Source organism: Ascaphus truei, chromosome 8 (assembly GCF_040206685.1).
Source record: "Ascaphus truei isolate aAscTru1 chromosome 8, aAscTru1.hap1, whole genome shotgun sequence".
Lineage (NCBI taxonomy): Eukaryota > Metazoa > Chordata > Amphibia > Anura > Ascaphidae > Ascaphus > Ascaphus truei.
Genome location: NC_134490.1, coordinates 70,451,433 through 70,467,759, shown reverse-complemented (window position 1 = coordinate 70,467,759; position 16,327 = coordinate 70,451,433). Strand labels below are relative to the sequence as shown.

At 38.8% G+C, this 16,327-nt stretch overlaps 1 protein-coding gene across 6 annotated transcripts in view; it reads left to right on the top strand.

Annotated features, from left to right (window-relative positions):
• The window catches only part of SH3PXD2A (SH3 and PX domains 2A), a 279,344-nt gene extending 263,604 nt beyond the window's left edge, over nt 1-15,740 (top strand). For all 6 annotated transcript variants that reach the window (XM_075612535.1, XM_075612532.1, XM_075612531.1 and 3 more), the window contains 5 exons: nt 123-240; nt 4,281-4,615; nt 5,462-5,511; nt 7,359-7,478; nt 7,759-15,740. In XM_075612535.1, coding sequence (XP_075468650.1) covers nt 123-240; nt 4,281-4,615; nt 5,462-5,511; nt 7,359-7,478; nt 7,759-9,684 — 2,549 coding nt within the window. In that variant the 3' untranslated portion in view covers nt 9,685-15,740. The remainder of the gene's footprint in view (nt 1-122; nt 241-4,280; nt 4,616-5,461; nt 5,512-7,358; nt 7,479-7,758) is intronic.
• Nucleotides 15,741-16,327: the final 587 nt, after the last annotated feature.

The window sequence follows — 16,327 nt, the reverse complement described above, 5'->3', positions numbered from 1 at the left end:
TTGTAACGGGGGTTTGAGTGCTCCGCATATAGCAAGCTTTTTGTAGTCGCTGCATAATTGATGCATAACAACTTATGGAAACATTGAAGCAATGTATTGATTATGACTTTTGTTGCCATTAGAAGAAAAATATGCTACCATACAGCCCTATACCAGCCAAGGGAAGGATGAGATTGGGTTCGAGAAGGGAGTCACCGTGGAGGTCATTCAGAAGAACCTGGAGGGATGGTGGTATATAAGGTAAGAGATTATAACATTGTATCATGTAAAGCAGGGGCGCTCAACTCCAATCCTCGAGACCCCCCCCCCCCCCCCCCAACCGGTCAGGTTTTCAGGATATCCCTGCTTCAGCACAGCTGGCTCAATCAGAGGCTCAATTGAAGACTTATTGAGGCACCTGTGCTGAAGCAGGGATGGATTGAGCCACCTATGCTGAAGCAGGGGTATCCTTGAAACCTGACCTGTTGGGGATGCTTGAGGACTGGAGTTGATGCAAAGAAGCAAGCATGTTTTGGAGAAAAATTACTCCCTCAAACTGAAAATGCACCAATAAACTACTTCCATTGGGAGAACACATAGAATAGCCAATGTTACCCCCTGCTAAATTATTAGGTGCTCTGGGTGTTGGATCGAGATGCTTTAGTTAGTAGTTGTAGTTGTAGTTAGTCTCCATTATAGTATGTACAGTAGTAATAGTCTGTATTGCAGCATGTTTCTTTCCCGGACATGCTTCGTATTGTTGGACTTAATGATGGAAATAATGCCTTGTTAGTTCATTCATGCTTAACTGGGACAGCACACCCATCCAGACACTGTAAAAGCTTTATTTTCAGAGCCTGTATGTGAGTAATGCCAAGTTTAGGACGTCCCTGTGTTAACCTTAATGCACGTTTGTGGATATGCAATGTTAGGGTAATGCCTCATTTGACTATCGTGTATGTCATTATTACTAATGGACATCATTATTAACACAATTCTCTTTACGGCAGGGGTTCTAAACTGCAGTCCTCAAGATCCCCCAACAGGTCAGGTTTTCAGGATATCTCTGCTTCAGCACAGGTGGCCCAGTCTTTGACTGAGCCACTGTGCTGAAGCAGGGATATCCTTAAAACCTGACCCGTTTGGGGGTGAAGGGGGTTCTTGACGACTGGAGTTGAGCACTCCTACTTTACGGGACAAAACATGACTTAGCGTTGCGCTATTGTCCTTTGAAGCTACACCGTTAGTCTTAACATGATGATAAGTTACGTTAACATTATGTTAGGTCACTTAACAGAGCTTTGTGCATCCGAGCCCTACACTTCGTTTTGAAGATGAGTGTTGAGCATCGAGCTTGTCCAAAGTGCATCTCACATGCATCAAAATTCATCTTCTAGTTTGACAGATATAAATCTGATTGACAGATATTTTAGCAGCTCAGAGAATTTTGCTTGCAGGCAAAGGGGAAAAGTGATTGCAACACACGCAGAAATTGACACTCTTCATGTAATATGTGCGGTGTAACTTTTTCCTGAGTCCTCTTACTGCTGTCTGTACCCTCTCCCCAAATCTCAGTGCAAGAGAGAAAAAGGGGAGCAAAGTAATAGAGATACACATTGGGCCAGGTGCACAGCTTGTATGTGTTATCTGCTGCACTGATGATAACTTAGCAAATGTTACCATGTTTTGTGTTTGCAACTAAATTGATATGGTATATATATATATATATATATATATATATATATATATATATATATATATATATATATATATATATATATATATATATATATGTATCAGTACCGTGTTGGCCGAGCTTCAATAATCAAAAAATAAATAGATGATAGTTCTGTGGCTAACTAAATGCTTTTATTTGTGCGAAAGCTCGCACAAATAAAAGCATTTCGTTAGCCACAGAACGGTATCATCTATTTATTTTTGGATTATATATATATATATATATATATATATATATATATATATATATATATATATATATATAATGTCTGTTCTACAGTAATTCAGCTGGTAATAAGTATTCAGTGTAGTTTTGTGAGAGTAAATGAATTAACCTCATTTACATGCTGTGGCCCAAACACATTTGCTTTTAACAGTAGATAATGCTTATGAACTCTTTAGTGTCACAAATCACGCTTATTTCAGTACAGAAATAAAGACTGTATGAAGACTAGCAGCAAGTAATTAGGTAACATGGTTTCGCTACCCACAGTTTATAGGGGTAATTCCATACATGCCGTTTTCAGGCAAAAATTCCCAACAGACTTTAATGGCTGCTTCAGAGTATATAGAACAGGTCCATATAACTTTTAAAAATTCAGTTTTTGGTTTTCTGATTCATTTATATCAAACTTGTGTTAATTGTCCTTCAAAGTGAATCTTCTATGTACATGTGACATCCAGATGTTTGAGATATTCTGTTAACACTGTTCCTCTATAGTTGGGGGGGGTTCTTGTTTAGCTTAGTCTCTTGCTAGTATAGATTGTAAAGATCTGAGTTTATAGAAGGCATATCAGGAACTTCACTGAACCTGGTTTAGCTTTAAAAGGCCACATACTGTACTTTAACTGTACTATCATTTATTGGGGCATGGTTCTAACTGTATACTGCACAGAGTGATTACTGGGTAGGTGCAAATCGTGATATACAACAGGAATTTACAGTATATTAAAGCTGCAGTTCAAGCAATATCCTACATGTGTGTTTTTTTTTTCATAAATCAGTTCTGTACTATGAGAAAATACTTGTAGCATTTAAATAAAAAACTATTTTAAAGACATTTTTAATGTATTCTAATATAACAGGCATTTTTGTTCCTATAGCAACCATATACAAAGTCACATCCCCTTCCCCTTCTGAAACTGCATCACCTTTTTGAGCCCTGCCCTCTCTCTAGCAGTGAACCAATTGAATCTAGTGCCTGCCTGGTCACATGATCTTCCTCACAGAACTTTGGCTGTCAGTGCAGCAGACGATTACCCAAGATGCATTTAGTTAACCCCCAGCCGAATTTCAGCGATCGATTACAGGAGAACGGATCGATCAGCAACTTAACTAGTCACTTGTCAGTGTGTAGATTGTATTGATGCACATATTGAATGGAAAAAAAAAGTTTTAAAAAAAACCCGACAGCTTGGACTGCAGCTTTAAATGATGTGATGTGGTATTGTATTTTGAAATGTTTTCTGCACATTCCATATTTCACATTCAGTTTTGCACACTTCTTGAAAGTCGTTTGAACATTATGCAGTTAGAATGCTCCTAAATATAGTCCCCAATGCTGAGGCATTTGAGGGTTTCTAAGGAATCCTCCCTCTTTTCCTCCAATGTCCTTTCCCCAATTACTTCAACTACTGTATACACAATATCAGACAGTATGAGCAATGCAGCATTTTGTGGTTGAGATAATCTTTTTCACTGGCAGGATTAATGTGCTGGCATCTTATCCCACATTCTGATTGTGTATGCCTGCCAATATCTTTATGCATTATAAGCTACAGGGAAGCTACTACTTCTTTCACTAGAGATCAGGAGAAAGTGTTATTGGAGAATAATATTATAATAGGTTCAGAGATTTCCTTATTCCGATGAGACTTTTTCATAAAGCTTCTCCAGAGTCCTCCACAAAAACACATTGTAAAAAAATATTGTTACATTTAATTAAGAGGGAAGAGTGGTGTTCTAATGATAAAACTGTAATCCACCTTAAACACTATGACAGACTCCACCTTAAACATGTAATATCCTAACATTCCTGCCCATGTGTTGATACTCATTTCCTGTATTTTTTTTTTTTTTTGTCTCATAACTTCCCTCTGGATTTATTCCAACGCCCCATTCTGGAAAGCAGATGTCGGGAGCTGGTTTTGAGATACAGAGGCAGTCTTGATTCTTGGACATTCCAATGGTTGAAGTCTAATTTATTTTTGTATTAAACCCATGTCACATTAAACCCATATTATTTTTGTCACTGCAAAGACAAAGAGAACAGCAGAAATGTCTAAGCTAGGGGTGGCCAACTCTAGTCCCCAAGGGCTACCAATATGCCAGGTTTTCAGATTATCCCTGCTTCAGCACAGGTGGCTCAATCTGTGGCTGAGTCATAATGACTGAGTCACCGGTGCTGAAGCAGAAAAATTCTTAACCCTGACCTGTTGGTGGCCATTGAGGACTGGAGTTAGCCACCCCTGGTCTAAGCCTTATTGCACATATCCATGATGCTCATAATGCGCATGCTTTATTTAAATTACATTGGCTAAAATAAAATTGTATATTGTTAAAGGTACCAAGGTAAAGAAGGCTGGGCTCCAGCATCCTACCTGAAAAAAGCCAAAGATGACCTTCCATGCAGAAAGAAGAATCTGGCAGGGCCTGTAGAAATTATAGGAAATATCATGGAAATCAGTAATCTCCTAAACAAGAAAACATCCAACGACAAAGAGAGCCAAGGAGGAAACGAAGCGGAGGAATCCCATATAACCAAGAAAGAGATCAGCTTGCCTATCCTATGTAATGACTCCAATGGTAACTCCATGATGACATCAGAGAAGAAAACTTCTAAGGTGATCCCAGAATCCCCAGCTGTGGCAAGAATCGCTCCTCAAAGATCTGAAATAAGTAAGAGCTGAAAACGTTGTTTTTTTTTAAATTGTTTTCACAGTGACAAATGGCCAACATTATAGAAATGAGATATATTGGTTCAGCATTGGAACAATATTCGGTATCTCCACAGCTTAGGTGCAGTGTCTGAGGAAACAAGGGATGCATAGGCATAGCTTTTAGATTTCAGGATTGAATACACTGTCACAGTGCTAAGCAGAATCAGGTCCAAATGCTGCATTCATATACTGTAGTGTCCCATTTTATAGCTGTGTTGTGTGACTGATCTTTACTCTCTTCAAAATGTAAACTAGACACTTGTTCAGATATCACAGAAATATATATTCTCTTAAATAGTGCTGACAGTGTATGCAATGCGGAACATAGAATTTTGCAGGCACCAATAGTCCCTAAAGAGCTTACAATCTAATATTAGTGCCTGGGACACAAGGAGATAGAGTAACTTGCCACGGTGTCCACTGTTCTACACTAAAGTACTGTACTAATACTTTATTACTATTTAATTCTATTATTGTGACTTTGACTTCCAACTCATAACTGTTCACAGTGCGTTGATTACTCCAGGCAGCAAAGGGTTTAAGGGTCATATTTACTAAGTGATGCTACTCCATAAAATACCGTCCATGACCTCAAGACACCTTACTGCCCACTCACTTGAACGAGCCATACAAGGATTCTTCTGGCGCTGGAGCGTGTCATATGGCCAGAGCACCGCTTAGTAAATATGAGTACATGCCCAATTGCTTCTCACCAATTTTCCGTTATTCCACCCATTCCACATTAAATAACATTTTCTATCAAATATTCCCTTTTTTCTCTTCTCTTCTTTCTTTGTTTATATAGGTTCCCCAAATTTAAGAATGAAACCTCCACCTCGAAGGGAATCTAGTCTGGTTTGTACTTCTCATTATATATTTTTTGTTTATATTAGTTGGGGTTGTCACATTGTCAGTCACTGGTAAAATTAGATTGGCATCAATAGGTCATCTAAATAATCCATATACTCATTCAGGAACTCATTTTAATGGATTGATCCACTGTGATGGACATTTAGTTGCAATGAGAGAAATGCTTATGAAAATACAAGGCTGGCCTCTTTGTTAGGGAAACCTGGAAGCAATTTATTATAATTAATTAAATACTGTACTGTGTGCAGTGAAAATACTGCAGAGCTAGTGCAAATTTACTGTCAATTTATGCACGGACCTAGTACAAGGAAAAGAAAATGAATGCAATACAGAAGTGCATTTTAAGTGACTCAAATGTTTATTACATTACATTGATGAATTCAATGGTCTGTCTCTCTGTGTGTGTCTCTGTCTCTCTCTCTCGCTCTCTCTCGCTCTCTCTCTCGCTCTCTCGCTCTCTCTCTCGCTCTCTCTCTCTCTCTATATATATATGTATATGTATATGTATATATATTTATATATATATAATATATATATATGTATATAATTGTGTTTGTATTGCACGTGGATTGAAAACTTCAGGTTAGGCTAAAGTTGTGAATGGAGTACCTCAAGGATCGGTACTGGGACCCTTGTTTTTAGCTTGTTCATTAGTGACCCTGCGGTTAGCATAGAGAGCAAAGTCTCCATCTTTGCTGATGACACTAAATTGTGTCAGGTAGTAAAATTGGAGAAGGATGTAATTTCTCGCCAGAAGCACTGAGATAGACTGTAAACTTTGACAGGTAAATGGCAGATGAGATTTAATATACATAAATGTAATGTTATGCATTTGGGAAACAAGAATAAACAGACGATTTACAAATTAAATGGGGCAAAATTAGGTAAATCTTTGATGGAGAAGCATTTAGGAGTGGTTGTAGACAGCAGCCTTGGCAATAGTGCCCAATGTCATGCAGTAGCTGCAAAGGCAAATAAGATCTTATCTTGCATTAAACGGGCAATGGATGGAAGGGAAGTAAACATAACTATGCTGTTGTATAAAGTATTAGTAAGACCACCTCTTGAATATGGAGTACAGTTTTGCGCACCATTCCATTAAAAAAGACATTATGAAAATAGAAAAAGTTCAGAGAAGAGCCATCAAATCAATAAAGGGGATGGAAAATCTGACTTATGAGGAGAGGCTAGCTAAATTACATTTGTTTACATTAGAAAAGAGGCGCATAAGAAGGGATATGATAACTATATACAAATATGTTCGAGGACAATATTAAGAGCTTTCAAAAGACCTATTCATCCCAAGGGCAGCACAAAGACACAGGGTCATCCCTTAAGGTTGGAGGAAAGGAGATTTCACCAGCAGTAAAGGAAAGGGTTCTTTAAATGCGGAATTCATTACCCTTCCAAAAAAAGGTTGGGCATCTTTTCAGAAAGGAAAAGTATACAGGGATGTACCAAAGAAGTAAACAAGGGATGGATGCTGATCCTGGGAATAATCCGTTTGACATTATTTGGAATCAGGAAGGAATTTAATTTTTCTCTTATGCGACAGGAATGGATGATGTGTTACTGGGGGGGGGGGGGGGTTGTTTGCCTTCCTCTGGATCAAAACACTGTAAATACAAATATAGAAAAAGTATCTGTCTAAATTTGACATACCGTAGGTTGAACTTGATGAGCATATGTCTTTTTTCAACCTCATCTACTATGTAACTATATGTGTGCTTGTACACATTATGTTTGGATATATAGATAGATTTGTATTTTCTGCATTCTACCATTGAAAGCCATATCCTGAAATATCAGCCATGTTGTTTTTTGTTCTGTAGGGATTCCAGTTACCAAAGCCCCCTGAACCTCCGTCAGTGGAAGTGGAGTATTACACTATTGCAGAGTTCCAGTCCTGCATTTCTGATGGAATAAGTTTCCATGGAGGACAAAAGGCTGATGTAAGCAAAGATCACTGTTCTTTCATTTAAACGAAACCCCATGCCCTTAACCACTGATGAGCAACCACATCTAATAAGAGGGCCGTGTGTGCTGTCCTGACATGTCCCCAGATCCCATGTGCCTACTTACCAGTATTCACAAGTTAAAATGTCATATTTTAATTGAAAGAAGTAGTTATAAAACACTAATATTATAGCTATGTGGGGGTTTCTATGCAAAAGAAGCAGCATTAAAAGTCACAATTTACAACATGTATCTTGTATGCTGATTCGTTTTTAGGTTATTGAAAAGAATTCAGGAGGCTGGTGGTATGTTCAGATTGGAGAAAAAGAGGGATGGGCACCATCATCGTATATTGACAAAAGAAAGAAACCCAATTTAAATAGAAGGACAAGCACTCTGACAAGACCTAAAGTTCCTCCTCCTGCACCACCTATCAAACCAAAAGATACAGAGGAAGGAGCAGCTCCTGGAACTGGCTGCTCAGGTGATGCCAAGGACTCTCCATTACACCAAAAATATGAGGAGCCAGAATATGATGTTCCTGCATTTGGTTTTGAATTGGAAGTTGAACTAAATCATTTGTCATCTCAAAGTTATAGTGATGATGTTCTATTAGAAAATATGTTCCAGCCATCCAAGCCTTCTCCTGTCTCTTCTCTTCAGAGAGCAAAATTTAAAGTTGGCGAGTCTTCTGAAGATGTTACTAATGAAGAAGAGACTATTTATGAAAATGATGGATTCCGTCCTTATGTGGAAGACTCTGTATCAAATAAAGAGTCAAGTGGAGATTCGGATTCACAAAAAAGCTCTTTGATAATACGTAGAAACTCCCCTACTATATCCTCTTCCAAGCCACCCCTTTTAAAGTATAAATCAGAAAGAAATGTCCAACAAGAGACAGGAAAAAATGTGTCCTTCTCAACAAGTGCAGAAATCAAGCCCAGGTCAGCTTCTGATGTGGGTTTACGTGCTGTGCCAAAGGTTGGTGCAAAAAAAGATTCTGAACAAAAAACCGGAGTGGTCCCTTCAACCAGAGCAAAGCCAACAGTGAGACCAAAACCCTTCTTAAATAAAGCTGACTCCCAAAGCCAAGATAAAATGGACATTAGCAGCTTACGCCGTCAACTGAGACCAACAGGGCAGCTCAGAAGTGGACTTAAGGGTTCTAAAAGTGAAGAGTCTGAAAATCCACCACGGACAGCATCTGAGAATATTGAGAGCCCTCCAAGAAGAAATTCAGTAGATCTTACTGCCAGTTCTCCCCATTCTATCATTTGCCCAAGTAATCAAGACAAAGCTGAGGAACGCATTGGACTAAAGAGCTTCTATACAGCCACAAGCACCTATCAGAAGGTTCTGGATTCGGAAATTAGTTTCCCAGCAGGAGCAAAAGTAGAAGTACTGGAAAAACAAGACAGTGGGTGGTGGTTTATAAAATACAAAGATTCGGAGGGCTGGGCACCTTCACACTACTTAGAACAAGTGGATAACAAACAACATGAAACCTCAACAACTGAGCCAGAATCTGCCAAATCTAAGCAAAATGAAAATAAGTCAAATAGTCTAGAGAAGATAGAGAAACGAGTACAGGCTTTAAATACTATTAACCAAAGCAAGAGAGCAACACCTCCAGTTCCCTCCAGGCCACCAGGAGGATTCTCCAAACCTCCGGGACCAGGAAGCAATATTGTAAAGCTGAGAAATGGGGTGAAACAAGTAGTTGTAAGACCTCAGTCTGTGTTTGTTTCCCAACCACCCAAGGATAATAATATGTCTTGCCATTTGCGAAGGAATGAATCGTTATCTGCTACAGACCATTTAAGGACAGTTCGTCGAAACTCATCTTTTAATACCATCCGTTCCCAGACAAATGAAACAAAGGTAAAGTCTGCTGATAAGTCAGAAGCAGATGCCTCAGAATTGGAAATGTCCATTAGTCCACCTCAAATAAATGGAATACCAGTGTCCACTGTACGACCAAAGCCCATTGAGAAGTCCCAGTTTATCCACAACAACCTGAAAGATATTTATGTTGCCATTGCTGACTATGAAGGAGATGATGAGACTGTAGCGTTTGAAGAAGGGGTTTCAATGGAAGTTGTGGAAAAAAACGCAAATGGCTGGTGGTACTGCCATATCCTTGATGGAGGAAAACCATTTAAAGGATGGGTGCCCTCAAACTATTTAGAGAAAAAGAACTAATGGCATACAGCGTCCCATTCGTTTACACACACACACACACACACACACACACACACACACACACACACACACACACACACACACACACACAAACACACACACACATATCTATATATACATATATATATATATATGTATATATATATATATATCCATTTAGGGAAACATTATGTAACACTAAAGACATGATTAAGATCTTAGTTTCACAGTTGGAAAATGGGACTGCTGAGTGGTAAGGTATGTTGAATACAGCACTAGCGGTACTGCAGTAACATAGCAGTGTTATTGTCTCCATTACTGGAGGGGTCAGTTAGAAGAAAATCTGTATGTTTTGTAAAATGAAGCAAAGGCATGTAATGAACATGAGACCATGTTAGTACGTAACACAGGGTCTCACATCCTGTCTCCATCGCCAAAATGTGTATATGTGCCTTCACTACAGCATCCGAATCACCCTGAGCCGATGTTCTGTAATATGCAGGGAGCTTTGTGGCAAACGCTTCAGTACGACACTCTCTGGCTTATCTTTTCTGCGTTTTTCTTTCTATCACCGCATACGAGGAATTAAACACGCTTGTTTCCAAACCAAGAACAGGAATAATGACTACAGATGATGGCTCAGGTGATTTATATGAATAAAACGAGGAGTGCAAGAGATGCTCTTTAATCGCTCCTGTTTGACATCTGAGTTAACATGCCCTTTTGATCTTTGTGTCTGCTCACTGCATGTGTATTTATGGTTTTTTTTTATACAGGTTTGTCTATGGTTTTAAGACTGTTTAAGTACAAAAATCCATTTAGTGCTAGGGTCCTGTGTCACAATGCTTAAAGGGTTTGTTTATTGTTACCAACATTATCTGGATTACCTTGATCCTGTCTACGTTTTCAACCAAAACTGGATTACAAATCCTTTGAGAAAAAAGTGTGAAAAAAACAGTGCTTGATCAAACAGTTTATGCCGCTTGGGACCATTAAACAGCCCCAGATTAAAGAGAAACATGCTGGATGTGAAAGAGTTGCCGTAACCATTTCAGTGCCACAGGCGTCTTCAAGCATTAAAGGGAGCCCTTTGCGACATTGAAACCCCTCCGTAAAACCCAATTTGGATACCAGTTTGCTTTAAGTAGTCTGTACTATTCATATTTTAAATAGCACTAACCTGCCATGTCCAGCACATTATTGATGAGCATGACTGTTATAAAACCAGATTTGCTGTTAGGGGATGTGCACCGTTGTTCACAGCCTTATTGTTTACAGAATAAGCCAATAATTCACACTCTGCAGAATTTTAATTTGTATATATTGATTTTTTTTTAATTTTTTTTTTAACATTTTGAATGTTTTGGTTTATCAGGAAAACGTGAATTAAACATGGTTGAAAGGAAACTGAACAATGCAAAGCATGTGGACATGTGTGGGGAAAGGCAGCACAGTTCTCATGTCCATTATTATAAGGCTGATTCGGGCTTCATATATGTAATCCCACAGCAGTGGAGCAGTGACATATTGCGCAGTTCCCCTTGACACCATATTGTGGAGAAAGCCAATGTCATATATATATATATATATATATATATATATATATATACACATATATACACATACATAGACACACGTGTGTATGTGTATATATATATATATATATATATATATATATATATCTCCCTCCATGTCCAAGTTGGGCGCACTTGGAACTAATTAATAGGACAAAAATACAAATTTCTTATGTTGGTTCATGTTATGTATGTCTGTTATTTCTTTGTTGTAATGACTATAATCACTGTGCAAGAATTGTTGCCAAGACTAATGCTGCGCTTATAGTACCGGCGACGGTGACGTTCGGCTGCGGTCGCTGGAAAAAGTCAAATCGTGATGACTTACAGTGATCGTGACCAAGCCGTCGCTCCGCGCTTACTATAATGCATTTGTTTTGACGCGACATCGCGTCGCTGTTGCCGTCGCCGGCACTATAAGTGCAGCCTTAGGGCTAACGTGGCTACATTGATTCATGGTTAACATTTAACACCCTTCTCCTGTGTATCCTTCAGGGTGACTCTGCTTTGTGTCAGTACTAAATCTCATGTCACCAAGAGTGGTGCTGGTAAGCATTCTGTGGCAGTTATGATGGAATCTGCTACACGTATCTACAACACCCCTTCCATATAGCCCTTGATTAAATCATCAGTCCCTTCAAAATAGCTCAAAGAAAGTCTAACCTCCCAGAAAGTAATTTAGTAATTCAGGCTACAAAGCAATCGCTTGTAGAAGAGGGATGGTCAGCCTTGGGTTAAAGTCGTATAATTCAAACATATATTAGGGTTTTGGATAACACTCTGTCAAAGCTATAACCAGGCATCTTAAAGGGTTATATGAACACAAATATGTGTTCAAGTCGTATAAACGGGCTGCTGCTTAAAAAAAAAAAAAAAAATTCAAAGAAAAAACATGCATTATATACATTATTAACGCGTCCTTTCTGTCACCATTTTCATGACATACTTGGTTTATATACCTAGTTGCTGGAATTGGAGTTTGAAGCTTCTACCTTTGGGCTGTTGGATTTTCTAATAGAAGCACTATATAGTTCTGCTGGACAGTATTAAAAAGAGTAATACATAGAAGAGTTATCTGCTAGACTGCAGTACTAATAGTAGTAAGTTAGTTATTGTTATTATTAATATTGTAACTATGATTATTTTACCAATAATGATAAAGAAGTGGTTCATTATTTGAAAACCAATGCACTTTACCAATAACAATTTACACTCAAGTGCATTATGAAGAATTGCAGTGTATACAGTACTTAAAGCAGCACATATTTATACAAAAAAAAAAGATATTTATAATTATTTAAACGTAGTTATGTCTGTTTGACCAATATATTATAAAGCTATGTATCGCAATGCATTTTCCAATGTCCTTATATTGAGACAGAAATTGATCCGTCATTGCTGGGTAGTTTAAGCAATAGAATAATTTTCAATGTGTTGCAAATTCTCCCCAGCAACACCCCCTATACAACATGCTGCAAATTAATCTTTCCCTTGGTTAGGGAAGCTTTTAGCTCTTTTCGAATACATTGAGCTTAAATCTTCCCAAGCAAGAGGAAGAAAGATTTGTAACATTGAATATGGGATAAAATCATATATACAGTATTTCCCAATTGCATAACAGCAGCACGATACAGTATTCTAATTGGCGTATTTTAGCCCCGATAGCAAATGAGTTACGAAAGACTATCCGTGCAAATACTCAATGATCCGCATTCAGCACAGAAATTCTAGGTGTGCATTATGAATTGTGGCTTTATTTTTTATTTTTTAACTGTTTTTAAATCTTAGATATTCACATGTAAACATTAACAGGAACCTCCAGTTGCCAAAGTTCTCAAGGTGAATTCTAAAAAAAAAAAGCCTAATACTTGAAATAATAGATTTTTTTTTTTTTACATTTTTTTTTCAAAACTGACACTGTGATTATAGAATAATATTGTAGTTTCAATGATAAGTTAAATAATAGCTAAGCTAGAAATCAGCAGTACTGTCTTCATAGATCTATTGTTGAGTTTGAGTGAATTCTGTGGAGAAAATAGGTGAGGAACATCTAGTGTGGGGGGGGAGGGAGGTCCTCAAAAGCTCCCAACTGGTCAGGTTTTCAGGATATTTCTGCTTTAGCACAAGTAGCTCATTCTGTCACTGCTTCAGCACAGGTGGATCAATTAGAGGCTGAGTTAGACTGAGCCACCTGTGCTGAAGCAGGGATATCCTGAAAACCTGACCTGTAGTTAGCTCACGAGGACTGGAGTTGGCTTCCCCTGGTCTAGTGAGATTAAAGGAGGCCCTCAGGTGGTAGGTTTAAGCTGTTGCAATTTAACTGAGCTACCTGCATTATCGTTCTATGGAACAGAAATTAAAGATCATGCCAAAAAACAACAACAAAAAAAATCCAAATTGGAAATGTGAATGTTAGTTTTTGCTGTATACTGCAACTTTTATAATACTGAGCACTTCTGAGTTCGTTATTCACTGTTATACAATGCCTGAAATATCTCTTTCTACATTTCGTACTAATCTTTCTCTTGTCTCCTCTTTCTTTTTCTGGGGAGGAGGGAAGTTCAATGAGGGTTTTGGTTTCCATTACATAGTTGTTGTTTTTTTACATTTGAATGCTGCATGTTTTACAGGCTGGCAACAGGTTGTTCACATAGTAATATGGGTAATTATTAAAGTTAGTATCAAGCGATGAGAGTTGTCGCTCTGCCTAAAGTGGAGATTATAGTAGGCGCACGCGCCTGTCGTCCGAGCGATGTGTGCTCTTAGGATTGAGGCGATGGGGAGGTGTGGCGTGGCGGAGGCGTCACCAAGCTGGTTCACCCTCATTGGCTGAACCGCTCACGTGACACGGCCGGCGCCGCCAAAACAACCCAGAATCATTTTCTAACGTGCTGTCGCTCTTCAGCGCGTGAGCGTGTGCGCACACTATGGCCGGTCCGATAGAGCTGCTGCAGTTTGTTTGCACGCGCAGCGCCATTGCGCTTACTATAACCTAGGCCTAAATCGATCACCGCCGGCATGTGAAGACCATTTGCTTTCTGATTATAGATATATCTGTTTATCGTCAACCAAAGCAGTACAACAAAGGTAAACTCCGGTGTGCTCTGCTGTTCTGAGAGTCCGCGGAGACGAGTAGGAGGAGAAAGTGAATAGACGTAACAACAATATAACATTGATAACACTTTTAACACTATTTGTTTCTCTCGTGATGGGATATCCACAATAATTTGTGCAGTCCAATCAGTGGTCTCCATGTAAAATTACTGGAAAAAGCAGAACGTTTGGGCTATTGGAGAAGGAAATGGAAAAATGCTTGGGAAAGAACAATCTATTATTGGTTAATAAATACTTTACCCCAGGGGTTCTCAACTCCAGTCCCCAAGATCCCCCCTCCCCCCCCCCCCCCAACATATAAGGTTTTTGGGATATTCCTGCTTCAGCACAGGTGGCTCAATCGGTCCCTGCTTGAGCACAGTGGGCTCAATCAGGGGCTCAGTCAAAGACTGTGCCGAAGTTGGGATATCCTGAAAACCTGATCTGTTGGGTGGTCTTGGAGGACTAAAATTGAGATCCCCTGCTTTACACTGTACATAGATGCAGTTGCCGGAAGAAATTGTCAGTAGTACGAAAGAATAAAGCATAGGCTTTTAGTAACTCAGCAACGCTTCATATTTGAGAAGGCTCTCCTCTGTACATGAGAATATTTTAACCCTCGCCCTCTACCACAAATCTTGCCAGTGGTCAAAGTGCCTTAATTTTTATTATTTTTTTTAAAGCTGAGATACTGGACCTGCTGCTACGGAATTGTTATGTTACATTCCGGGGCCATGCTGGACATTGTTAGAAATAATTATATAATGTCTATGCTCTGAAATCAGAAAGTGGGTTGTAAACAAAGCTATTAGCAGAACTCCTGGCATGTAAAGAAAGACGAAGTTGCACTTGGTACCATCACAGTTTACCCACTGTCTCTTGTACAATCAGCATTCTATCAGGGTATCTTGCTACTCGGGCGTATCTTAGTGTGCCTAGATGGCAGGTTTGAAGATGGAGACATACTGTAGTTATTCATTGCGGTTTTAATCCCCCACTATCCCTCTCGATCACTTAGTAGATCGTAAAAAGACGACGGCATTTTTATAACATGTGCGATCACTTTCAGATTTTAATGCTACATATTTTTAGTAAATATATATCTGTTGCTTTCTGAAGTACAGTAAAGGACTGCTATGGCTTGTTATCATTTATGAATCACAAGGGATTTTGGTAGGGCGTACAGTAGCCACATACTTAATAAAGTAGGAATATTAGACACTTTTTAATTTGTAGGTAGCTTTTAATAACAATATATGTCATGTGTTATATTACTTAATGCTTTTTGTAATTCATATTTTAAATTTCTAATATCAATGCAAACAAAAAAAAATAGCCCAGTTAAAGGATAAGTGCAATATTAAAGTATTTAAATTAAAAGTACAGGCTCCCTCATCCAGGATCTTAAAAGTGGTGTGCGCAGTGTTAAAGTTATATTGTACTAATGCACTCAGGATAGAATGGACAAGACAGCAATACAGTTGATGGACAAGGTTGAGGAGGCGGAAGGGACTTGGGTTAAATCTGAAGGTTCAAGCAGAGGGATTAAAGTGCTGCAACCATTACACTGCAATATGTTGCACATATCAGTTCAATTTAGGAGACTAATTGCATCACATTTAACACGTACCATGCAGGAGTGGACTGCATGACATTGCAATGCATTGCAGAGACTCCCAGCGCAGCGAGGTATATACATGGAACGAGGCATTGGTAGAAACAAATTAAATGCACATTGCAACTGCACAAATAGCATCATTACAGCGGTGAAAGCACTTGAGAAATGGATAAGTAACCCCTAAAAAGACATCAGAATCTGAATTCAACAAATAATCAACTGGTCAATGGTGTTAAAACATTTGCTGGAGAGGTCTTGAATGTAAACCATTGCTGACACTGTCCTCTCAAGAGAAGAGCAAAATCTTAAGCACTTCTGCACACGTGCACTAAAGGAGGCCGAGCTCAGCCGGCAGTTTTCCTATCATGTTACCACACTG